Genomic DNA, 27,506 nt, shown 5'->3' with positions numbered 1-27,506 from the left:
GTCCTTCAAACCACACATCCAAGCCCTTACCACCTCCTGCAATATCCTTATTTGTGGCCTCCCAGATAACACTCTCCCCTTCCTTCTCTGGTCCGTCAATAAAGCTGCTGCCCAATTAATCCTCATCTCCCCTCTATACCCCTCCACACTCGCCTTGTGCCAATCCCTTCACTGGCTTCCAATTTCCCAGCTAATTCAGTTTAAATTGCTAACAATGAGTTACATGGCCGTCGATCATCTCTTTCCTCCATACATCTCCAAACTGTCCTCTGATACTTTCCCACATGTAATCTCTGGTCCTTTGCAATTTACCTGATATTAAAAATCCTTTCCATTCTTAAGGACACATTTTTTTAAATATTTTATTGTGACTGGCTCACTGCATAGGTTGCAGTCTATAGGCAGCAGTCAACTATGTGCAGTGCTTACAAGATCTTTCCAAAATAGCTTGTAAGCAGAGTGTTGTTGCTGGCCCAGGTTGCTGAAGAATCCTGTTAGCGCTTGATCCCTTCTTATTGGCAGTATACTTACATTTAGGAGTTCCAACCTTACCCCTATATGGTATTCTTGCATGAAGTACTCCCTCCACACTATCTCCTCCAGCTTTAAGCACTCCTCTAATCGTAGTATCATCCTATCATCCTATCTTCAGCTTACCATTTCCAGTATATGCACATCTAGATTTACTCTTCTGTGCAGAGCTACTCAGAACAGTCACTACCTTGAGACCTGGTCTTCATGGTGGTAATGCACCAAGCTAATAGACAACCATGAGCCACACATTATGTGCCCGCGATGCACAGGTTGGTGACCCCTGATAAACACTAAATTACACACTTTCTCTGTACCTCGGAAACCATGCAATTTCCACAAATTCACTGAATAACCCTTGAGATCACATAGCTGAAAGAAACTATGAACTTTTTTGTTTTATGGATTGGCTTCTGTAGAGCATATGATATTATCATTCATATACTATATGTATGAACTAATCATTTACAGTCCCAAACATTGGATTGAATTACTGAATCCACTTACATTATGTTCCAAATATTATACAATCTTAAAGGGAATCTTTCCGGTCCCCCGTGTCCCCAGAAGCACCAGCAGGTGTGTCTACATATCTAAATTCCCTGCTTAACAGTCCCTGTGTTATATTACACACATAAAGAAATCTTTAGAAAAAGTATTTCTATAGCCCGCTTATGATATGTAAATGAGGTCTTTGACCAGTCAGTGGGGCGTTAGTGACCGCGTACACCCGGCTTCAAAGGAACATTGAGGGAAAGAAGCCATGCACATGTGCCAGGTATATATAGTGCTGTCGATGACAACGGCGCTTTTAAGCCATGTTATCACGCCCACAGGGATGTGATAACATGCTAAGTAGTCCAATTAGTCTGCAGACACCAACGTCCTGTCGACTAGTCAAAACCCTCATTTACATATCATAAACATACTTTAGAAATACTTTTTCTAAAGATTTGTTTCTGCGTGTAATGTAATACAGGGACTGTTAGGTAAGGTATTTAGCTATGCGCAACTGCTGCTGTTTGTGTGAGTGCGGGGGACCTGACAAGTTCCCTTGAACACGTCTTTTACAAATCAACATACAGTAGAAGGATGCATCACTTCATACTTACTGCTTCTCTATTAGATGGCTGTCTTATTGTCTCCGTTTCATGGTGCTCCCAGGACAACATCCCATCTCCTGTGGAAAAAGAAAGAGGAAGCCCCTTTATTTTCATAATACCTGATAATTTCTGTACGATGTTTGGATATGTAAGCTAGTGATTTTCTGGCAGTGTGTTTTGGTTGAATGACTGTTTAAGCTTTTGGGCCTAGGTGTCCCTTGACATGAAGGTAGATGAGCAGTTGTTCATGGTTGTCTGGATGAGAGAGTGTACGAGTTTCTGCCCTTGGGTACCTGGAAATAAGAACGTGCCTGAACCCAGGTCTATAGGTTAGTATGATATAGAAACCTACATGACGTTTTGATGTCTGTCTTTCTATCAAATCCCAATAAAAATGTCACCTATGATAACTTATTAATCATACCTAGAAAAGCAGCTTCCAAAGTGGTGATGCATTAACATATTAACTGCTGCTATGCTCACGCCGTGACTGGGTGGCATTAGCGAGGGTATTGTGGTCCCACTGTGCCACAAACCAGACTACCCTGGAAGGGGCGTGACTAAGCAGCTTCCTTGGTGTTTGCTGGAGCCTCTGATGGTGAGGTCAGACTTGTGCAGCAGGTAGCTGCCAGGTACCACTCCAGGGCGGTGTCTGGCTGTGGCAGCTGATCCCACTGAGGGACTGGACACTATTAACAGGTGGGAGCAGGTATGGACGAGCACGACTGGTACTCTTGCGAGCACGGCTGGCACTCTAGCAGGCAGACGGACACGGCTGGCACCATGGCAGGCAGGCGGGCATGGCTGGCACTCTGGCAGGCAGGCACAGCTGGCACTCTGGCAGGCGGGCACGGCTGGAGCCCTGGCAGGCAGGCGGGCATGGCTGGCACTCTAGGCAGGCAGGCGGGCAAGGGTAGCAGGGACTGGAACTGGTTTAGGTAGGACAGGAGCATAGGGAGGAACATGTGGGATAAGGGAACTAGTAGGGACCAGTACAGACTAGAGGCATAAAGAAACAGGTAAGAACTAAGCTGAAGGAACAAGGACACACTGTTTGCTGAGCGGGAGCAAAACCAAGCCGCACGAAGCGGAGAGCAGGACAGAGCCGCAGGAGGCGGAGCAAAGAGCAGAACCGCAGGAGACGGAGTCAAGAGCGGAACTGCTGGAGGCAGAGCCAAGAGCAGAACCGCTGGAGGCAGATTAAAAAGCAGAACCACTGGAGGCAGAGCCAAGAGCAGAACCGCTGGAGGCGGAGCCAAGAGGACTGCCGGAAGCAAAGCCAAGAGCAGAACTGCTGGAAGCATAGCCAAGAGCAGAACCGCAGGAGGCGGAGCCAAGAGCAAACCGCAGGAGCCAAGAGCAAAACTGCAGGAGGCGGAGCTAAGAGCCGAACCACAGGAGGCCGAGCTAAGAGCCGAACCACAGGAGGCCGAGCTAAGAGCAGAACCACAGGAGGCAGAGCTAAGAGGAGAATCACAGGAGGCGGAACTAAGAACAGAACCATGGAAGGCAGAGCTAAGAGCAGAACCGCTGGAGGCGGAGCTAAGAGCAGAAGGAGTGAACACAAGGAAACACAGCCCGTTATTTAGAGAAAGGTCTCCTAGTGGCAGGGAAGTTTCTGGGTACTGGCTACAGGTAAAGTCATTGGAGAATAGTGGAGAGAATGCCACCTCCTCCTGGTTGAGGAAAAGCAAGGACACGAAATCCTCCGTTTTGTCAACTTTAACAGACGGCCACAAAGAAATAGGAGGCACCTTCACAGGATACATTTTCTGCCCGTTGTCCAAAGGAAGAAGTTCAAGAGACAGGGTTGTTCCTGGGAACAGGTCACTGGTATATCCGTTGGAGATGTGTGGAGAGAACGTCACCGCTTCCCCATCTTTGGAGACTTTAGCACACCTTGACTCGATGACTAACAGACCAGCTGAAGAAGAAGATGACACTGCTGACTGTTTTTGATGCATGGGAACCAGACACCTCTCATGACTTGGTTGTTTTAAATGAAGCACCTTGCTGGGTCTCCAGACCAGAACTGGTGACAGAATCTTTGGCTCAGAATGGCCCATGGGCATACCAGACAGCATGTGGAAGACAAATTTCTTTGAGTAGAATGCTCCAACTTGGAGCTGTAGTTGTCCTTGCAGGACTAGACTGCGCTTAAGTAGGGCTCGGACATCACTAGACAACACCCTCACCTGATTCTGGAGCTGTAGAATGGAGATCACACTCCGTATGGCTGGTGGCTTAAACTCACCAAAGCTCCCAGAAGGCAAAGAGACAGTCAGTTACTTAAGTAGAGAGGAAGTACTCATGCCAAGGGCAGTCTCTCCAACTGGCCCAAGGTTTTGGAGTATAGGCTTCTCAGGGCAGGGTCGTGAGGATGTTAAACACAACCACAGCGATACTGCATTCCCTCCTCAAGACTGGATTCAGGCTGCTGCTCTGGCAGCCCACTTTTATCAGTCCTCTTGGGTTTTGGTTGGGTAGCTGCTTTTGCAGGTTTAAGAACAGGTGGATCTTGGAAGGTCATGGACGGACGTGACGGTTTATCCACAGGTTTCTTTCATCTGGACCATCCCTGGAAGCTTGTAGGGGAAGACTTTACAGAAGATACTGAACTTGGCTCGTCGAAGACCTTACAGAGGGCCACCTGGAAGGCTGGAAGGTTTGAGGTGATAGGATCCCCTGCTTCCCGGAGGGGGTTGAGCCACTCTAAGGCATCTCCTGTTAGGTAGGACATTAAAAATCCTACCCTGACCAGATCAGAGAAAAAATAGGGAGCATGCCATTTGAAGTATTGTAAGCACTGCTCCAGGAAATTACGGCACTGCTTTGGATTCCCTTTGTACCTAGGTGGATCCGCTGGGATCTCCTCAACACTTGGAGCACAAATCAGATGTGCTGGGACCATGATTGTGGGTGGTGCAACGAAAGTCTGAACTTCTGATCGGGTAAAGAATTTTTGGGTTGCTCATGCTGGCTCTGAGAGCGAAGGACCATGGAACTCAGCGGGGACCATGGCCTGAGCAAACTGTTATGCACATGCCGTGACTGGGTGGCATGAGCAAGGGGATTGTGGTCCCACTGAGCCACAAACCAGACTACCCTGGAAGGGGCATGACTAAGCAACTTCCTTGGTGTTCGCTGGAGCCTCTGATGGTGAGGTCAGACTTGTGCGGCAGGTAGCTGCCAGGTACCACTCCAGGGCGGTGTCTGGCTGTGGCAGCTGATCCCACTGAGGGACTGAACACTATTAACAGATGGGAGCAGGTATGGATGAGCACGATTGGTACTCTGGCAGGCACGGCTGCCACTCTGGCAGGCAAGCGGGCATAGCTGGCACTATGGCAAGCAGGCGGGCACAGCTGGCACACTGGCAGGCAGGCGGGCATGGCTGGCACTCTGGCAGGCAGATGGGCACGGTTGGCACTCCAGGCAGGCGGGACTGGAACTGGTTTGAGTAGGACAGGAGCGTAGGGAGGAACATGTGGGATAAGGGAACAGGTAGGGACCAGTACAGACTAGAGGCATAAAGGAACAGGTAAGGACTAAGCTTAAGGAACACACTGGGTGTGGAACAGGAACAAAACCAAGCCACACGAAGTGGAGAGCAGGACAGAGCCGCAGAAGGTGGAGCAAAGAGCAGAACCAAAAGAGGCAGAGCAAAGACCAGAATCACAAGAGGCGGAGCAAAGACCAGAACTGCAAGGGGCGGAGCAAAGACAAGAACCGCAGGAGGCGGAATCAAGAGCGGAACCGCTGGAGGCGAAGCCAAGAGCAGAACCACTGGAGGTGGAGCCAAGAACTGCTAGAGGCGGAGCCAAGAGCAGAACTGCAGGAGGCGAAGCCAAGATCAGAACCACAGGATTCAGAGCTAAGAGCAGAACCACATGAGACGGAGCTAAGAGCAGAACCACAGGAGACAGAGCTAAGAGCAGAACCACAGGAGGCAGAGCTAACAGCAGAACCAGAGGAGGCGGAGCTAAGAGAACCACAAGAGGTGGAGCAAAGAGCAGAAGGAGTGAACACAAGGAAACACACAGCGGAATAGGAAAGGCTACAGACAGGAATACAAACGGACACAGGTATAGGACTAAGTTCAGACAGGGTCAGGAATGGGGCAAGGCACAGAAACAAGGATTCAGACCAGGGTACGAAGCCCCTCTGAGTGGCTGACACGAGAGATACAGGACACAGTCACAGGCCAGGGTACAAAGCCCCTCTGGGTGGCTGACTTTGAGAGACACAGGACACAGGTACAGGCCAGGGTACGAAGCCCCTCTGGGTGGCTGACATGAGAGAAATAGCATGACAGGACCTGGCAACTCGGTAGCCAAAGATAGACTGACAGAGTTTGTTGCTCAGGCATCCCCCTAGGGGTGGGAATGCCTTAAGTACCTGATGCCTCTTGGCAATTGGCAGGGGACACCTTAGGAAAGTGCACACAGTCACTGTAAGAAACAGGAAGTGTCGGGGCCGCCGCCCTAAGCATACAGCCAGGAGGGATGCAACAAGCAAGGACATGAGACCCAGAGCATGTAGCCGGTAGAGGACAGAACTCACAGCATGGCCTGGAGTGGTGAGTAAGAGAGGAGAGGGGAAGCCATGCAGCGATGCCGACAAGGATGTTACAAGTGTTTACGTTCTTTCCCTCTCTGAAGATAATTCTGATGTATGATCAGAACTTGTGGGTGCATTAACAGTATGGAGCTGCTTTTTCTGAACATAGGTTTAACCTGCTCTCTCTTCTCTGTTTAGTGCTTAACCACTGACATTCTGGATGCTTCAAATGGTTAAATAACAATTTAATAACATCCACCCCAAACAACTGGAACTGACATGCCTGCAAATAAGTTACTTTTTAAAATAAATATGCATGATTATAAATTATAACATCTCCTGCACCCAAAATACCAAATATTACATTGTTGTTAACATTGAGGGTTGTTCAGTTTTCCACTCACTGCCTTAAAAAGAATCTATCAGCACGATTTTGCAATATAAAGAAATGGCCATAATGGCAATGTTATACAGATCAATTTGATACCTTAGGTGAAGAATTTTGTGCCCTTTTGTTCTTATTTAATAAGCAATTGAAGTTTTCTTCCAATGAGATTTAGGTGAACGGGGTTAGACTGTAAACTGGGTCTTCTCCTCCTGCCTCGGCCCCTCTGATCGCTCTGGTGTTTTACGGACAGGTCAGTGATTTTCCAATTACCTGCCACCTGTTTGAAATCTGGTGCTGACGCCATCATTGCTGTGGCCGGCATGTGCGTAGATTGATTTCCTGGAAGGTTTATTAAAAAATGGCGCCATTAGTTGGCGCATGTGCAGTCGTTTTTAAATTAAATTGAGCCAAAATCTCAATCGCATGTGTCGCCTACGGCACCATGTTATTATAGAAAAGCTGGGAAATTAATTTGCGCACATGACGCTCATGGCCATGACAGCGCAAGCGCCAGATTTCAAACAGATGACTGCTCAGTGAAAAATCAGCGACCTGTTATTCAAACATTGGAGGCAGGTGGAGAGGTCGGGCAGGAGGAGAAGACCCAGTGCACAGTCCCTCCCCTGTGCACCGAAATCTAATTAGAAGAAAATTTCAGCTGCTGATTAAAGTAGAAGAAAAAAAGTGGATTTCTTCATCGAAAGTATCAAACTAATTAGTATTACAGCGTTGTTAGAAACATGTCTTTACACTGCAAAATTGTGATGACGGGTTCTCTTTAAAGAAGAACACAAATCAGTAGCTGAAATGTCTCTTTGTATTTCACCTAATGTCATAATTCAACACTGTAGATAAACTGAAAAAAAAACTAACACTTTATACTGCTAAAGATAACTTTTTTGCAACAAAAAAATTGTTAAACGAGTTTTAACACTTACAAAGAACAGGAAATCTCTAAAATAAGCCATCACATGTGCTGTAGAGCTGATCCACCCACCTGGTCTCCCCCTAATCCTCACGATAAAGGGTTCACAGATTATTTAATTGGAGGAGTAATGTGCTACAGTCCATCAGCCATGCTAATATTATGTCATACCTCAGTATTTTGCCACAGTATGAGATAAGATAGCTAGAATTGGTTAACAGTTAATGCTCTACAGCAAACAGACCATATTACTTCAGGGTTTTAAATATCTTGTCAGGGTAATTTGTTCACTTTTTGTTCTATTTGTTTATGAACCATGAACTGTAAACTGTAAACCTTTGCAATTATTGTTTTTGTGTTACTGCACTGCACATTTTCTCTATCATGTTCTACACACAGAGCCCCTTAAGCAGATCTACCTTCATTTGCCTTATGTGACCTACATGCAATCAATCCACTTAATCCAGGGACTAAACTAGTGGAGTAGGAAAGAATGTGACCTAGGAGTAGGTAAGATAGATGGCGGAAGGTGGTCAAATACTGGTCTTCAGCCAACAATGTGTCACACATAGAAAAACTACATGGCTTTACAGTGGCGCATGCATCATTTAGTAATCATCTCAAATTTTAATGACATAATGTCCTACAAAATTAACAGTTAAGAGACAATTAAGTATGGTCAATAGGCATAATAGGTCACTACATGGCAGCATACATTTGTATATAACAACACAACATTGCTGGTCCGCATGCTGCACTTCCTACTGTGAGCAGCCTACTTGGCCTAAATGTCTATCATGGCCTGCAACATCTCCAGACTTTTCTCCCCCTGAACCCATCTGGGCCATCATTGGTCAATAATTGCAAAAGAAGCTGCCAGCAGAAGATCTTGATGATTTGCCCAAGTGCATTCACCGTGGCAAATCATTCTTCAGAAAATCTTGAATATCCTCTTTAATAACATGCCAAAATATGTAACCACATGTTTTTCTGCACATGGCACTCAAAGTTGATAATGAAATAATGAATAAATCGAGATGTTTTAAAAATGTTGTTTCCATTTATCATAATTTGCATATCATTTATCGTATTATTTTCATAATGACAACACTTTTGTGCATCTGAGCTGAAAAATACCACTGCGAGAGGGAAAAATATTTAGAATCGAGAGTCCTCAGTGGTTGATACCTTTTTTTAATGGCTAACTGAAAAGATGGTAACAAGTTGCAAGCTTTCGAGACTACATACGTCTCTTCATCAGGCATATACTAAAAAAAAATCTGAAGAATCACATATTTCTACACAACAGGGCACAGAAATAATGCAATAGATAAGACAAGTGATGTGAAGCAGAACTATCATTATGGGAGAGGGATAAACAGTTGTGGACGTAAATATTGGAACATGAACAAATTCCAGCGGTATTATTATTATTTATTATTATAGCGCCATTTATTCCATAGAACATCAAAAAGAGAAACAAGTATGCAAAAAAATGGGATCACCAGTACACTATTAATGAGCAAAATATAAAATTTGTATTTATTGAGAACAACACACAAAGCAACATTAAAAACACTTAAAAAACCTCCACCACATGAGTAGAGGTGGCGGGTCCACAATAAAGCTCTATACAAACATTTATATTGCACAAGATTCCACTGACAGGCCACACAAGGTAGGTATTGTACATAGACCTTAATAACAATAATTTCTACAAGGGAAAGCATCGCCAAACCAGGGATTCAAGCTTGAGGAGGCTAATTTGCATATTCCAGGTGCCTTCTGGGAGAAGCGAAGTCTCCCTAAGCTAGAAGATCGTTGGGTACAGCCGGGACCAGCTGCTTGGAAAGCATCGCCAAACCAGGGATTCAAGCTTGAGGAGGCTAATTTGCATATTCCAGGTGCCTTCTGGGAAAAGCGAAGTCTCCCTAAGCTAGAAGATCGTTGGGTACAGCCGGGACCAGCTGCTTGGAAAGCATCGCCAAACGTGGCGCGCCTTATGGCGCGCGAATTTTTGCCTGTAGGATATTATTGCAAGAGAGCTTGGCTGAGTAGATTACACAAGAAGGAAAACACACAGCAAGTCAGCAGGATCTAGGAGCAACATGGCAGATGTGACAACCTACATGGTGAGCTGCAGCATGTGCTACATGTTCACAGACCGACCAGAAGAAGAATCAAATTTCACCTGTCAGAAGTGTAGACTAGTGGCCCTTTTAGAAGAAAAGGTGCGGGGTCTGGAAGAAAGAATAGCAACTTTGAAACTCATCAAAGAGAATGAAGACTTTCTAGACAGAACAGAAGCATCTCTACTGGTCACAGAAGGTGAAAAAAGTGTCAGAGAACCTCCAAAAGCAGATGAGTGGAAGCATGTGACCAAAAGAAGCAAGAAGACCATGGAGAAATCACCAACCACACAACTGAAGAACCGATATCAAATCTTTGTAGAGGATGAAGATGGCACACCTAAGGATGAAGCAATACCAGCAAGCAAAAAAGAAAAGGGCACACAGCAACAAGTGACAGCAAAAAGTACAGCCAAGAAGCAACGAAGAGTGGTGGTGGTGGGAGACTCACTACTGAGAGGCACAGAAGCAGCCATCTGCAGACCGGACATAACTGCAAGAGAAGTATGCTGCCTTCCAGGTGCGATGATCAAGGATGTGACCGATAGGATACCAAAGCTCTTCAGCTCCAAGGACGTCCACCCATTTCTTCTGATACATGTTGGCACCAATGACACGGCAAGGAAAGACCTACCGACAATCTGCAAAGACTTTGAAGAGTTGGGGAAGAAAGTAAAGGAACTGGATGCACAGGTAGTTTTTTCTTCTATCCTTCCAGTAGACGGGCATGGCACCAGGAGATGGAACAGGATCCTTGATGCAAACAACTGGCTAAGACGATGGTGCAGACAACAAGGATTCGGATTCCTGGACCACGGTGTGAATTACTGGTACGATGGACTCCTCGCCAGAGATGGACTACACCTCAACAAACCTGGGAAACACACATTCGCCAGAAGACTCGCTACACTCATCAGGAGGGCGTTAAACTAGAAGAAGAGGGGACGGGAAGAAAAACATTAGACTTGAACAAAGAAGACCCAGGAAAACATACTCAGATGGGAGGTAAGAACATTTCTAAAGCAATCCACAGCGAGGAGATTGGAACAAAACAAAATCCTCTAAACTGCATGCTCGCAAACGCCAGAAGCCTGACAAACAAGATGGAAGAACTAGAAGCAGAAATATCTACAGGTAACTTTGACATAGTGGGAATAACCGAGACATGGTTAGATGAAAGCTATGACTGGGCAGTTAACTTACAGGGTTACAGTCTGTTTAGAAAGGATCGTAAAAATCGGAGAGGAGGAGGGGTTTGTCTCTATGTAAAGTCTTGTCTAAAGTCCACTTTAAGGGAGGATATTAGCGAAGGAAATGAGGATGTCGAGTCCATATAGGTCGAAATTCATGGAGGGAAAAATGGTAACAAAATTCTCATTGGGGTCTGTTACAAACCCCCAAATATAACAGAAACCATGGAAAGTCTACTTCTAAAGCAGATAGATGAAGCTGCAACCCATAATGAGGTCCTGGTTATGGGGGACTTTAACTACCCGGATATTAACTGGGAAAGTGAAACCTGTGAAACCCATAAAGGCAACAGGTTTCTGCTAATAACCAAGAAAAATTATCTTTCACAATTGGTGCAGAATCCAACCAGAGGAGCAGCACTTTTAGACCTAATACTATCTAATAGACCTGACAGAATAACAAATCTGCAGGTGGTTGGGCATCTAGGAAATAGCGACCACAATATTGTACAGTTTCACCTGTCTTTCACTAGGGGGACTTGTCAGGGAGTCACAAAAACACTGAACTTTAGGAAGGCAAAGTTTGACCAGCTTAGAGATGCCCTTAATCTGGTAGACTGGGACAATATCCTCAGAAATAAGAATACAGATAATAAATGGGAAATGTTTAAGAACATCCTAAATAGGCAGTGTAAGCGGTTTATACCTTGTGGGAATAAAAGGACTAGAAATAGGAAAAACCCAATGTGGCTAAACAAAGAAGTAAGACAGGCAATTAACAGTAAAAAGAAAGCATTTGCACTACTAAAGCAGGATGGCACCATTGAAGCTCTAAAAAACTATAGGGAGAAAAATACTTTATCTAAAAAACTAATTAAAGCTGCCAAAAAGGAAACAGAGAAGCACATTGCTAAGGAGAGTAAAACTAATCCCAAACTGTTCTTCAACTATATCAATAGTAAAAGAATAAAAACTGAAAATGTAGGCCCCTTAAAAAATAGTGAGGAAAGAATGGTTGTAGATGACGAGGAAAAAGCTAACATATTAAACACCTTCTTCTCCACGGTATTCACGGTGGAAAATGAAATGCTAGGTGAAATCCCAAGAAACAATGAAAACCCTATATTAAGGGTCACCAATCTAACCCAAGAAGAGGTGCGAAATCGGCTAAATAAGATTAAAATAGATAAATCTCCGGGTCCGGATGGCATACACCCACGAGTACTAAGGGAACTAAGTAATGTAATAGATAAACCATTATTTCTTATTTTTAGGGACTCTATAGCGACAGGATCTGTTCCGCAGGACTGGCGCATAGCAAATGTGGTGCCAATATTCAAAAAGGGCTCTAAAAGTGAACCTGGAAATTATAGGCCAGTAAGTCTAACCTCTATTGTTGGTAAAATATTTGAAGGGTTTCTGAGGGATGTTATTCTGGATTATCTCAATGAGAATAACTGTTTAACTCCATATCAGCATGGGTTTATGAGAAATCGCTCCTGTCAAACCTATCTAATCAGTTTTTATGAAGAGGTAAGCTATAGGCTGGACCACGGTGAGTCATTGGACGTGGTATATCTCGATTTTTCCAAAGCGTTTGATACCGTGCCGCACAAGAGGTTGGTACACAAAATGAGAATGCTTGGTCTGGGGGAAAATGTGTGTAAATGGGTTAGTAACTGGCTTAGTGATAGAAAGCAGAGGGTGGTTATAAATGGTATAGTCTCTAACTGGGTCGCTGTGACCAGTGGGGTACCGCAGGGGTCAGTATTGGGACCTGTTCTCTTCAACATATTCATTAATGATCTGGTAGAAGGTTTACACAGTAAAATATCGATATTTGCAGATGATACAAAACTATGTAAAGCAGTTAATACAAGAGAAGATAGTATTCTGCTACAGATGGATCTGGATAAGTTGGAAACTTGGGCTGAAAGGTGGCAGATGAGGTTTAACAATGATAAATGTAAGGTTATACACATGGGAAGAAGGAATCAATATCACCATTACCCACTGAATGGGAAACCACTGGGTAAATCTGACAGGGAGAAGGACTTGGGGATCCTAGTTAATGATAAACTTACCTGGAGCAGCCAGTGCCAGGCAGCAGCTGCCAAGGCAAACAGGATCATGGGGTGCATTAAAAGAGGTCTGGATACACATGATGAGAGCATTATACTGCCTCTGTATAAATCCCTAGTTAGACCGCACATGGAGTACTGTGTCCAGTTTTGGGCACCGGTGCTCATGAAGGATATAATGGAACTAGAGAGAGTACAAAGGAGGGCAACAAAATTAATAAAGGGGATGGAAGAACTACAATACCCAGATAGATTAGCGAAATTAGGATTATTTAGTCTAGAAAAAAGACGACTGAGGGGCGATCTAATAACCATGTATAAGTATATAAGGGGACAATACAAATATCTCGCTGAGGATCTGTTTATACCAAGGAAGGTGACGGGCACAAGGGGGCATTCTTTGCGTCTGGAGGAGAGAAGGTTTTTCCACCAACATAGAAGAGGATTCTTTACTGTTAGGGCAGTGAGAATCTGGAATTGCTTGCCTGAGGAGGTGGTGATGGCGAACTCAGTCGAGGGGTTCAAGAGAGGCCTGGATGTCTTCCTGGAGCAGAACAATATTGTATCATACAATTATTAGGTTCTGTAGAAGGACGTAGATCTGGGGATTTATTATGATGGAATATAGGCTGAACTGGATGGACAAATGTCTTTTTTCGGCCTTACCAACTATGTTACTATGTTACTATGTTACTATGTATAGAGCTGTATTGTGGACCCGCCACCTCTACTCATGTGGTGGAGGTTTTTTAAGTGTTTTTAATGTTGCTTTGTGTGTTGTTCTCAATAAATAAAAATTGTATATTTTGCTCATTAATAGTGTACTGGTGATCCCATTTTTTTTGCATACTTGTTTCTCTTTTTGATGTTCTATGGTTATATACAAAAGGTGATCCCGTAATGATACATTTGATGGTGCCCACTCTAATATATAATTGTTTGGCCATTTATTCCATGGCGCTTTACATGTGAGGAGGGGTATACATAATAAAAACAGTACAATAATCTTATACAATACAAGTCTCGACTGGTACATGAGGAGAGAGGACCCTGCTCGCGAGGGTTCACAATCTACAAGGGATGGGTGAGAATACAGTAGGCGAGGGTAGAGCTGGTCATGCAGCGGTTTGGTCGATAGGTGCTTACTAGTGATGAGCGAATATACTCGTTGCTCGGGTTTTCCCAGAGCATGCTCAGGTGACCTCCGAGTATTTGTTATTGCTCAGAGATATAGTTTTCATTGCCTCAGTTGCATGATTTACACCTTCCAGATAAGCTGAATACATGTTAGAATTCCCTAACAAACAGGCATTCCTCACATGTATTTAGTGTATCTGGAAGCTGTAAATCAAGCAACTGAGGCGATGAAAACTATATCTCCGAGCAATAACAAATACTCGGAGGTCACCCGAGCCTGCTCAGGAAAACCCAAGTAACGAGTACACTCGCTCATCACTAGTGGTTACTGCAGGTTGTAGGCTTGTCAGAAGAGGTGAGTCTTCAGGTTCTTTTTGAAGGTTTCGATGGTAGGTGAGAATCTAATATGTTGTGGTAGAGGGTTCCAGAGTAGGGGTGATGCGTGAGAGAAATCTTGTATACGATTGTGGGAAGAGGAGATAAGAGCGGAGTAGAGAAGGAGATCTTGTGAGGATCGGAGGTTGCGTGCAGGTAAGTTCCGGGAGACGAGGTCATAGATGTATGGAGGAGATAGGTTGTGGATGGCTTTGTATGTCATGGTTAGGGTTTTGAACTGGAGTCTCTGGGCAATGGGGAACCAGTGAAGGGATTGACAGAGGGGAGAGGCCAGGGAATAGCGGGGTGACAGGTGGATTAGTTGGGCAGCAGAGTTTAGTATAGACTGGAAGGGTGTGAGAGTGTTTGAGGGGAGGCCACAGAGTAGGAGGTTGCAGTAGTCAAGGCGAGAGATGATGAGGGCATGGACTAGGGTTTTTGCAGATTCTTGGCTGAGGAATGTATAGATACGTGAAATATTTTTGAGTTGAAGTCAGCAGGAAGTGGAAAGGGCTTGGATATGTGGTTTGAAGGAGAGTTCAGTGTCAAGGATTACCCCGAGGCAGCGAGCTTGTGGGACTGGGGAGAGTGGGCAGCCGTTTGCTGTTTATCCGTGGGAACAATTTTCATTAAAATTAGCTTTTATTTCGCCATATAAAAATTTGGACATTCAGGGCAAAAAATCCACCATTGTCAATAAAACATCACAGCAGAATATTGGAACAGTTCATAGACAAGGAGTGTGAAAGTTTTATTGTCCTCTGATAGGGGTCTGGTTCTGTGTTGTGATGCTCCTTGGTCAAAGGAGCAAATTCCTTAGTTGATGTAGAATGACATAAATCCGTGTGACACATTCCTGCACTGAGTGTGTCAAAAGGTTGTCATAAGTTTATACTCCCAGATCCTTCTGTCTCTCTGATATTTGAAGTTATTTGCGCTCTCCTACCTCAAAACATCATTATTCACTGTCCCCGTCTAACACCCACAATTCATCATCATTTGCTCCCCCCAAGCCCATTTTATTAACTTTATTTTATATTTTTTTTAAGTTTTTCATACTTACCTCTCCCACGTGTGGCAGCTGTTCCGTGCAGCTTCAGGAAACCCCCGGAGCTGAGATGTGTGCCGCCAATGGCCCGAACCACCTCTTTACTTCTGCTCACTGGGCCCCATAGAACAGTAAGGCCAATAAGGCCTTGATGGTGGTTCTATGTGTTTGATAATAATTTACTGTGCTTCTGAATCTGAGTTGATAAATTTATTAGAAAAATAGGTAAATCAATGTACCCATTCTATTCTCAGGATCAATGATTCTGTTTAATGACAACAAAGGCCATAATGCTGCACTTTTAAGTAGAGGGCTCCATTTAGATTTTGAGTAGAATCAGCTACAGCCTCACAGTTAGTTTCCTCAGAAGATTTGAATTACGGGACATCAGATTTTTACCTCAATCTCAAAAAATGAAAGTAAAACCTGAGTCCATGTAATACCGATCAATGTAATATATTTTGCTGATATGAGAAAAGTCGTAGACTTTTTTTGACTGTTACTTCTTCTATTTTTCTCAAAACCTAACTGCACAGTAAGAAGCTGAATAAGATGTTGTATATGCAGGAGCAGAGATCTGGCTGTAATAGACAGCCAGACTTTCCTAAGAGCGAGACAGAGATAGCTTATTACCATCTCTACCTTCCTTATTGCTTTATACACAGCACTGAATGAGCGATGTATATACAAATTAGAAAGCGCTGACAGCGCTTTGTCCTCCGGATCCATCGAATATTTGATTGCTGAGTGAGAACTGGTGTTGCTGGGTCCTACCTGCCTAAAATCAGCTCCGCAGTGCAGAAAGAAGGCTGAATTACACCGGTAACTGGGGCAAGCATGGCAGCCCCAGTTACAAGAGTGTTATGAAAGGCAATTCAGAATCACAATGGACATGGAGGTCAGAGCACATACAGTGAACTGACAATAACCCAAAATAATAGAACGAGCTCTGAGACGTGGGAACTCTGCAGACCGCAATCCCTAAGCCTATCAAACCACACTAAAGGTAGCCGTGGAGCGCTCCTGACCAGAACCTAGGCGCCTCGTCACAGCCTGAGAAACTAGCTAATCCTGAAGATAGAAAAATAAGCCTACCTTGCCTCAGAGAAATTCCCCAAAGGAAAAGGCAGCCCCCCACATATAATGACTGTGAGTAAGATGAAAACACAAACACAGAGATGAAACAGATCTAGCAAAGTGAGGCCCGACTAGCTGAACAGAACGAGGATAGGGAAGATAACTTTGCGGTCAGCACAAAAACCTATAAAAAACCACGCAGAGGGGACAAAAAGACCCTCCGCACCGACTAACGGTACAGAGGTGGTCCCTCTGCGTCTCAGAGCTTCCAGCAGGCGAGAAAAACCAATAAAGCAAGCTGGACAGAAAAATAGCAACAAAATAACATAAGCAAAACTTAGCTTTGCAGAGCAGCAGGTCACAGGAATGATCCAGGGAAAAAACAAGTCCCACACTGAAACATTGACAGGAAGCATAGATCAAAGCATCAGGTGGAGTTAAGTAGAGAAGAAGCTGACGAGCTCACCAGATCACCTGAGGGAGGAAACTCAGAAGCTGCAGTACCACTTTCCTCCACAAACGGAAGATCCCAGAGAGAATCAGCCGAAGTACCACTTGTGACCACAGGAGTGAACTCTGCCACAGAATTCACAACAGTACCCCCCCCTTGAGGAGGGGTCACCGAACCCTCACCAGAGCCCCCAGGCCGACCAGGATGAGCTACATGAAAGGCACGAACAAGATCGGGAGCATGGACATCAGAGGCAAAAACCCAGGAATTATCCTCCTGAGCATAACCCTTCCATTTAACCAGATACTGGAGTTTCCGTCTTGAAACACGAGAATCCAAAATCTTCTCCACAATATACTCCAATTCCCCCTCCACCAAAACCGGGGCAGGAGGCTCAACAGATGGAACCATAGGTGCCACGTATCTCCGCAACAATGACCTATGGAATACGTTATGTATGGAAAAAGAATCTGGAAGGGTCAGACGAAAAGACACAGGATTAAGAACCTCAGAAATCCTATACGGACCAATAAAACGAGGTTTAAACTTAGGAGAGGAAACCTTCATAGGAATATGACGAGAAGATAACCAAACCAGATCCCCAACACGAAGTCGGGGACCCACACGGCGTCTGCGATTAGCGAAAAGTTGAGCCTTCTCCTGGAACAAGGTCAAATTGTCCACTACCTGAGTCCAAATCTGCTGCAACCTGTCCACCACAGTATCCACACCAGGACAGTCCGAAGACTCAACCTGTCCAGAAGAGAAACGAGGATGGAACCCAGAATTGCAGAAAAACGGTGAAACCAAGGTAGCCGAGCTGGCCCGATTATTAAGGGCGAACTCAGCCAAAGGCAAAAAGGACACCCAGTCATTCTGATCAGCAGAAACAAAGCACCTCAGATATGTTTCCAAGGTCTGATTGGTTCGCTCGGTCTGGCCATTAGTCTGAGGATGGAAAGCCGAGGAAAAAGACAAGTCAATGCCCATCCTACCACAAAAGGCTCGCCAAAACCTCGAAACAAACTGGGAACCTCTGTCAGAAACAATATTCTCTGGAATGCCATGCAAACGAACCACATGCTGGAAGAACAAAGGCACCAAATCAGAGGAGGAAGGCAATTTAGACAAGGGTACCAGATGGACCATCTTAGAAAAGCGATCACAGACCACCCAAATGACTGACATCTTTTGAGAAACGGGAAGGTCAGAAATAAAATCCATAGAGATATGTGTCCAAGGCCTCTTCGGGACCGGCAAGGGCAAAAGCAACCCACTGGCACGAGAACAGCAGGGCTTAGCCCGAGCACAAATCCCACAGGACTGCACAAAAGCACGCACATCCCGCGACAGAGAGGGCCACCAAAAGGATCTAGCCACTAACTCTCTGGTACCAAAGATTCCAGGATGACCAGCCAACACCGAACAATGAAGTTCAGAGATAACTCTATTCGTCCACCTATCAGGGACAAACAGTTTCTCCGCTGGGCAACGATCAGGTTTATTAGCCTGAAATTTTTGCAGCACCCGCCGCAAATCAGGGGAGATGGCAGACACAATTACTCCTTCCTTGAGGATACCCGCCGGCTCAGATAAACCCGGAGAGTCGGGTACAAAACTCCTAGACAGAGCATCCGCCTTCACATTTTTAGAGCCCGGAAGGTACGAAATCACAAAGTCAAAACGGGCAAAAAACAACGACCAACGAGCTTGTCTAGGATTCAAGCGCTTGGCAGACTCGAGATAAGTCAAGTTCTTATGATCAGTCAATACCACCACGCGATGCTTAGCTCCTTCAAGCCAATGACGCCACTCCTCGAATGCCCACTTCATGGCCAGCAACTCTCGGTTGCCACATCATAATTACGCTCAGCAGGCGAAAACTTCCTGGAAAAGAAAGCGCATGGTTTCATCACTGAGCAACCAGAACCTCTCTGCGACAAAACAGCCCTCGCTCCAATCTCAGAAGCATCAACCTCGACCTGGAACGGAAGAGAAACATCTGGTTGACACAACACAGGGGCAGAAGAAAAACGACGCTTCAACTATTGAAAAGCTTCCACAGCAGCAGAAGACCGATTGACCACATCAGCACCCTTCTTGGTCAAATCGGTCAATGGTTTAGCAATACTAGAAAAATTGCAGATGAAGCGACGATAAAAATTAGCAAAGCCCAGGAACTTTTGCAGACTTTTCAGAGATGTCGGCTGAGTCCAATCATGGATGGCTTGGACCTTAACAGGATCCATCTCGATAGTAGAAGGGGAAAAGATGAACCCCAAAAATGAAACCTTCTGCACACCAAAGAGACACTTTGATCCCTTCACAAACAAAGAATTAGCACGCAGGACCTGAAAAACCGTTCTGACCTGCTTCACATGAGACTCCCAATCATCCGAGAAGATCAAAATGTCATCCAAGTACACAATCAGGAATTTATCCAGGTACTCTCGGAAGATGTCATGCATAAAGGACTGAAACACTGATGGAGCATTGGCAAGTCCGAACGGCATCACGAGATACTCAAAATGACCCTCGGGCGTATTAAATGCAGTTTTCCATTCATCACCTTGCTTAATTCGCACCAGATTATACGCACCACGAAGATCTATCTTTGTGAACCAACTAGCCCCCTTAATCCGAGCAAACAGATCAGATAACAATGGCAAGGGGTACTGAAATTTAACCGTGATCTTATTAAGAAGGCGGTAATCTATACAAGGTCTCAGCGAACCATCCTTCTTGGCTACAAAAAAGAACCCTGCTCCTAATGGCGACGATGACGGGCGTCCCGTTCTCCAGGGATTCCTTCACATAACTGCGGATAGCGGTGTGCTCAGGCACGGACAAATTAAACAATCGACCTTTTGGGAATTTACTACCAGGAATCAAATTGATAGCACAATCACAATCCCTATGCGGAGGTAGGGTATTGGACTTGGGCTCATCAAATACATCCCGGTAATCAGACAAGAACTCTGGGACCTCAGAAGGAGTGGATGACGAAATTGACAGAAATGGAACATCACCATGTACCCCCTGACAACCCCAGCTGGACACCGACATGGATTTCCAATCTAATACTGGATTATGGGCTTGTAGCCATGGCAACCCCAACACGACCACATCATGCAGATTATGCAACACCAGAAAGCGAATAACCTCCTGATGTGCAGGAGCCATGCACATGGTCAGCTGGGTCCAGTATTGAGGCTTATTCTTGGCCAAAGGCGTAGCATCAATTCCTCTCAATGGAATAGGACACTGCAAGGGCTCCAAGAAAAACCCACAACGCTTAGCATATTCCAAGTCCATCAAATTCAGGGCAGCGCCTGAATCCACAAATGCCATGACAGAATATGATGACAAGAGCAGATCAAGGTAACGGACAGAAGAAATTTTGACTGTACAGTACCAATGGTGGCAGACCTAGCGAACCGCTTAGTGCGCTTAGGACAATCAGAGATAGCATGAGTGGAATCACCACAGTAGAAACACAGACCATTCAGACGTCTATATTCTTGCCGTTCAACTCTGGTCAAGGTCCTATCACACTGCATAGGCTCAGGTTTAAGCTCAGGTAATACCACCAAATGGTGCACAGGTTTACGCTCACGCAAGCGTCGACCGATCTGAATGGCCAAAGACATAGACTCATTCAAACCAGCAGGCATAGGAAATCCCACCATGACATCCTTAAGGGCTTCAGAGAGACCCTTTCTGAATATTGCTGCCAGCGCAGATTCATTCCATTGAGTGAGCACTGACCACTTTCTAAATTTCTGACAATATACCTCTATCTCATCCTGAGCCTGACAAAGAGCCAGCAAATTTTTTTCTGCCTGATCCACTGAATTAGGCTCATCGTACAGCAACCCAAGCGCCAGGAAAAACGCATCGATATTACTCAATGCAGGATCTCCTGACGCAAGAGAAAACGCCCAGTCCTGAGGGTCGCCGCGCAAAAGAGAAATGACGATCCTAACCTGTTGAATTGGGTCACCAGAAGAGCGAGGTTTCAAAGCCAGAAATAGTTTACAATTATTTTTGAAACTCAGAAATTTAGTTCTATCTCCAAAAAACAAATCTGGAATAGGAATTCTCGGTTCAAGCAAAGAATTCTGGACCACAAAATCTTGAATATTTTGAACTCTTGCCATGAGCTGATCCACACATGAAGACAGACCTTTAATGTCCATTGCTACACCTGTGTCCTGAACCACCCAAATGTCTAGGGGAAAAAAAAGACAAAACACAGTGCAAAGAAAAAAAAATGGTCTCAGAACTTCTTTTTTCCCTCTATTGAGAATCATTAGCACTTTCGGCTTCCTGTACTGTTATGAAAGGCAATTCAGAATCACAATGGACATGGAGGTCAGAGCACATACAGTGAACTGACAATAACCCAAAATAATAGAACGAGCTCTGAGACGTGGGAACTCTGCAGACCGCAATCCCTAAGCCTATCAAACCACACTAAAGGTAGCCGTGGAGCGCTCCTGACCAGAACCTAGGCGCCTCGTCACAGCCTGAGAAACTAGCTAATCCTGAAGATAGAAAAATAAGCCTACCTTGCCTCAGAGAAATTCCCCAAAGGAAAAGGCAGCCCCCCACATATAATGACTGTGAGTAAGATGAAAACACAAACACAGAGATGAAACAGATCTAGCAAAGTGAGGCCCGACTAGCTGAACAGAACGAGGATAGGGAAGATAACTTTGCGGTCAGCACAAAAACCTATAAAAAACCACGCAGAGGGGACAAAAAGACCCTCCGCACCGACTAACGGTACGGAGGTGGTCCCTCTGCGTCTCAGAGCTTCCAGCAGGCGAGAAAAACCAATAAAGCAAGCTGGACAGAAAAATAGCAACAAAATAACATAAGCAAAACTTAGCTTTGCAGAGCAGCAGGCCACAGGAATGATCCAGGGAAAAAACAAGTCCCACACTGAAACATTGACAGGAAGCATAGATCAAAGCATCAGGTGGAGTTAAGTAGAGAAGAAGCTAACGAGCTCACCAGATCACCTGAGGGAGAAAACTCAGAAGCTGCAGTACCACTTTCCTCCACAAACGGAAGATCCCAGAGAGAATCAGCTGAAGTACCACTTGTGACCACAGGAGTGAACTCTGCCACAGAATTCACAACACAAGAGATATCTAGTGTAAAAATGTAATTTAAATTTTGAAAAGTCCCTCCAAAGCACATTTATGAGTAATATACTTCACTAATGTTTCAGGGACCTGTCAGTCAGAGACAGGAAGCAGGCAGCAGGCAGGGAAAAAGCAGAGAATCGGGAGAGCTATAAGTGTGCTGCCTGTCCGCTGAACATGCAACTCATTAGCATTTAATTTCAAGTATGAATTTATCAAAACCAGCAAACCATATTTCTGTAAAAAAGGTAAGGATTTATTCAGCATTAAAGCAACTTTGCAAAAATGTCATAGATTGAGGTATAAAATCCAGGTGAAAGGATGTATTTAAAGGCCAATATCAGGTGATATAGAGTTAACATTATTATTAATAAAAATACTGCAACAATTATAATAATAACCATGTCTACCATTTATATTTTAGAATTCTGTTATCAGTTTTAATTAACTAGCATACAGATTTTAATTACTTGAATGCATTTTTTTTGCTGTGTATTTATTTGTATGTCATATTTCTGTTTTCACGTTGAGCTATGAAAGTCTTGGCCAGTGTCCCAGGCATCTTACAGCTCGGTCAGGTTATAATTGTTCATTGTAAGCTTGATTTGTGGAAATTGCAGAATCTTTCATACTCTCCATATAAAGTAAAAGTGTTTGCTTTCACTGTGAAAAGTTCCAGGGAGAAATCTAAATTTAGATAGATAACATAAAAGATTAGTTCATATAAATACTCACGTAAGTGGTGAGTATACCGGCAGTGCCATTTTTTAGATTAATGGAAGCAAATTGGCATAATTCCTGCAAGCTCCTAAATTATTCTCTCTTTAACCCCTTCCCAATATTGGATATACTTTTACAGGTGCTTCTCACAAAATTAGAATATTTTCAAAAAGTAAATTTATTTCAGTTCTTCAATACAAAAAGTGAAACTTATATATTATATAGAGTCATTACAAACAGAGTGATCTATTTCAAGTGTTTATTTCTGTGTATGTTTATTTCTGTGTATACTGCTCTACCCATTCATTCTGGTGCACAGTCGACTTCAAGTGTTGTGTATCGTGGCTGTAAAAATAAGAGCAACAAACGACGTGGTCGTGGTGCTGCTAGTCGTGATGGTGGAGCGGCTAAAGGGAGAGGACATGGTAGTTCTGTACCTGCTAATTCCCAATGTACAACATCTTCCTCTGGTATATGCAGGAGCAAGGACATTCGACATTTTTTCATATTCCTAGTAATGCTGGCAGAATGATGAGGCCACAAGATGCTGAAAAGGTGGTAGATTTGATGGTCGAAAGTGACTCTAGTTGCTTGGCATTGTCTTCCACGCGTTCCCCTGCAGAAAGCACAGATTTGGCACCTGAGGACCATGGTTTTGAGCATTCTTCCACCTCAACCCCTTGCAAAATAGACAAGCTGTGAGCCACAAGCTGAGCAGCAGTCTCTTCTGCTGTTTGAGGACTCCACTGGCTGTGCTTCCATGGCCCATCCACCTGGCCCTGCTCTACAAGTGGAAGAGACTGAGTTCTCTGGTGCCCAACAATTTGTTATGTTGGAGGAAGAGTATGTGGGAGGGACAGTGCACATGGTCAGTGGATAACTGCTGCACATCTCAGAAGTGCAGTGTGCCAAACAGCAAGGAGGGCAGGGGTGCGGATTGGTTTGGGGATGATGAGGTCCTAGACCCCACATGGACTGAAGGCCATCATAGTGACATATTCAATTTGGAGAAAGGGGAGTTCGTCTCGCTGCCCCAGCATCACAGCCAATGAGGGAGCAGGGTGGAAAAGCACAGCAGTCTGCTCGTAGCCGGTTAGTCGTCTGCTATAGCCCACCATGCCAAGGAAATGAACACACCAAAACCAGCTCAAAGGAGCTCCCTGGCATGGTATTTCTTCAGACTGGTATTTCTTCAGACAGTGCCTTGACGACAAGACACGGGTGGTTTGCACGCTGTGCCATCAAAGCCGAAACACCCCGAAACAGCTGTCTGTGGATGGATACCATGCTTGGCATAGGTGGCTTTCCTTCATAGGATGCTGCCCTTCCCGTGGTTGTTCCTTCCCGGGGAAAGGCCTGGCTATTCACTGCTTGCGTCGAGAAACACGTGATGGTGTCTCCGCAGCTTCTTTACCTGCATCTGCATATTTCCCATAAGGGATGGGGGCAGTGTTCTGGAATCACTGCGTTGAGAAACACGTGATGGTGTCTCCGCAGTGTTGGATGTTTTGGTCTCCCCGAGGCCAATCATCTGTGCCTTTATAGCCTTTTTACTAGGCACTGCTCCTAATAGCCAGATTCCTACTCCACACTGATGAGGGGCAAACACCCCGAAACAGCTGTCTGTGGATGGATACCATGCTTGGCATAGGTGGCTTTCCTTCATAGGATGCTGCCCTTCCCGTGGTTGTTCCTTCCCGGGGAAAGGCCTGGCTATTCACTGCTTGCGTCGAGAAACACGTGATGGTGTCTCCGCAGCTTCTTTACCTGCATCTGCATATTTCCCATAAGGGATGGGGGCAGTGTTCTGGAATCACTGCGTTGAGAAACACGTGATGGTGTCTCCGCAGTGTTGGATGATTTGGTCTCCCCGAGGCCAATCATCTGTGCCTTTATAGCCTTTTTCCTAGGCACTGCTCCTAATAGCCAGATTCCTACTCCACACTGATGAGGGGCAAACACCCCGAAACAGCTGTCTGTGGATGGATACCATGCTTGGCATAGGTGGCTTTCCTTCATTGGATGCTGCCCTTCCCGTGGTTGTTCCTTCCCGGGGAAAGGCCTGGCTATTCACTGCTTGCGTCGAGAAACACGTGATGGTGTCTCCGCAGCTTCTTTACCTGCATCTGCATATTTCCCATAAGGGATGGGGGCAGTGTTCTGGAATCACTGCGTTGAGAAACACGTGATGGTGTCTCCGCAGTGTTGGATGTTTTGGTCTCCCCGAGGCCAATCATCTGTGCCTTTATAGCCTTTTTACTAGGCACTGCTCCTAATAGCCAGATTCCTACTCCACACTGATGAGGGGTAAACACCCCGAAACAGCTGTCTGTGGATGGATACCATGCTTGGCATAGGTGGCTTTCCTTCATAGGATGCTGCCCTTCCCGTGGTTGTTCCTTCCCGGGGAAAGGCCTGGCTATTCACTGCTTGCGTCGAGAAACACGTGATGTTGTCTCCGCAGCTTCTTTACCTGCATCTGCATATTTCCCATAAGGGATGGGGGCAGTGTTCTGGAATCACTGCGTTGAGAAACACGTGATGGTGTCTCCGCAGTGTTGGATGTTTTGGTCTCCCCGAGGCCAATCATCTGTGCCTTTATAGCCTTTTTACTAGGCACTGCTCCTAATAGCCAGATTCCTACTCCACACTGATGAGGGGCAAACACCCCGAAACAGCTGTCTGTGGATGGATACCATGCTCAGCATGTGACACTAACACCATCACTAGTGTCACCGACCATCTCCACAATGTCCCATACAATGGTTCAGTGTTCCATCCGCCAAACCCTGGAGAGAAAGTCTAAATTTATTTCTAACCACCCATGAGCTATTCTCAATTACAGCATTTCAAAATTACTCGCCTTCTAAATTCTTCCATTCTGGTGAAGAATGACAGCTTCAAAAACCTGATGATGGTGGCTGTCCCACATTATGATGCTCCCAGCCACTACTACTTCTGCAGGTGGGCCATCCCTGCCCTGCACACACATGTTGCCGACAAAATCAGGTGGGCACTGCGCAACACCATCAATGGCACGGTCCACATAACGACTGATATGTGGACTGGTAAGAACGGCCAGGGACATTACATCTCCCTAACTGACCACTGGGTCAATGTAGTAGCGACTGGGTCAGAGGCAGAAAGCATTCTAGCGGATGTCCTGCCACCGAGGATTTCTGAACTTTCCTTTGGTCTGGTTGGTGCTTCCTCCATCACTTCATCTGCTTACAGTAAGACCTGCACCACCAACTTGAACTCAGCCAAGAGGAAACAACAGCAGGCGGTTCTGAAACGGATCTGTTTGGGGGACAGATTTCACAACACACAGGAGCTCTGGACTGGGATCAAAGAGAACAGGTGAGTGGTTGGTGCTCCTGCACTCAAGCCCAGCCTGATGGTGTGTGATTGATGGTGTGTGATAATGAGTGAAATCTGGTAGCACAGATCCGGTGTCACACTGCATTTCTTGAGGGCCGCAAACCATGCGTGTTTTCAAGATTTCCTTAGCTTTGCACAAGGCGCTGTAATCATTATGTGTGTAGGTGATTAAATTATCACCTGTGCAGTACAAGGAAATCCTGAATACATGACCTGTTTGCAGCCCTTGAGGAATGCAGTTTGACACCCCTGGTCTAGCGCATGTTCTTAATTTGGTCGTGCAAAGTTTCTTCAAAAATGACCCAGATATGTCTGGTGAAAATGCAGGCAGTGTGTGCACCCTTTCACCGTTCTCTCCCTGTGAAAGTTCACCTATCTGCATTTCAGCACCACTTCTCTCTTCTTGCTCACCATCTCATATGCAATGTATTAACAAGGTGGATGTCATGCCGCCTCCCGCGCCCTGTCATACTCGCCTGTCTTCGGCGTTCCGGCGCGCCTCCTCTCCTGCGGTGTCTTCCTCTCTGCGCTCGCCGCCGGCCTCTGCTGCTCGTTGGGCGCGCGCGCATGCCAGATTCAGCACTGCGCGAGCGCACTTCTAATCTTCCTGCTGGCGCTCCTTCTCGTCCTCTCTATCATCCTGGAGGACTGCTACCTGGAAGTGCTCATTGCGCTGATATGTAAACCGCTTCCTGCCGCCCCTCTGTGCCTGATGATCATTTGTGCCTACAAGTGCTCTTGGCCGTACGCCTTTCTGTGTACTCCTAGCTTCCTGACCTCGGTTCTCTCTTTATTTCTCTGCAGCCTCTCTCGCCATTCCGGTATCCCTGCAGCCTCACTCGTCATTCCGGTATCCCTGCAGCCTCACTTGCCATTTCCTGTTTCTCTACAGTCCAGTGCCGCTGCTGTGCATCTCGGCAGTCCTGTATCCTTGCAGTCCCACTGCTCTGCAGTCTTGTGTCTCTGTAGTCCTCTTGCCGTTCCTGAGTCCCTGCAGTCCTCTCGTCAGTTCTGGGTCTCTGCATTCCTGTGTCTGTGCAGCCCCTGTCTCTACAGTCCTGTATCTCTGCAGTCCTCTCAACAGTCCTGTGCCTCTCCTGCTCTCGTCAGTCTGGTGCCTCTTCTGCTTCCCCTGGTCCCACATCTTCCTTGTTTTTTTTCCCATCTTCTTTCCCCAGCTTCCGAGGCAATAGTCCCTCACGGGCCTGCCTCTAACTCTCCCTGTATACGGGGCGGTCCATCTGGTCAGCTTGTCCG

General features: G+C 45.5%; 1 protein-coding gene across 1 annotated transcript in view; it reads right to left on the bottom strand.

Annotated features, from left to right (window-relative positions):
* CHRDL1 (chordin like 1) overlaps positions 1–27,506 on the bottom strand; it is a 202,654-nt gene that overhangs the window by 39,400 nt on the left and 135,748 nt on the right. The window contains exon 5 of the mRNA XM_069747130.1: positions 1,644–1,711. Coding sequence (XP_069603231.1) covers positions 1,644–1,711 — 68 coding nt within the window. The remainder of the gene's footprint in view (positions 1–1,643; positions 1,712–27,506) is intronic.

The sequence above is a fragment of the Ranitomeya imitator genome, chromosome 2 (genome assembly GCF_032444005.1).
Source record: "Ranitomeya imitator isolate aRanImi1 chromosome 2, aRanImi1.pri, whole genome shotgun sequence".
Taxonomy (NCBI): domain Eukaryota; kingdom Metazoa; phylum Chordata; class Amphibia; order Anura; family Dendrobatidae; genus Ranitomeya; species Ranitomeya imitator.
This window is presented reverse-complemented; position numbering and strand designations above follow the sequence as displayed.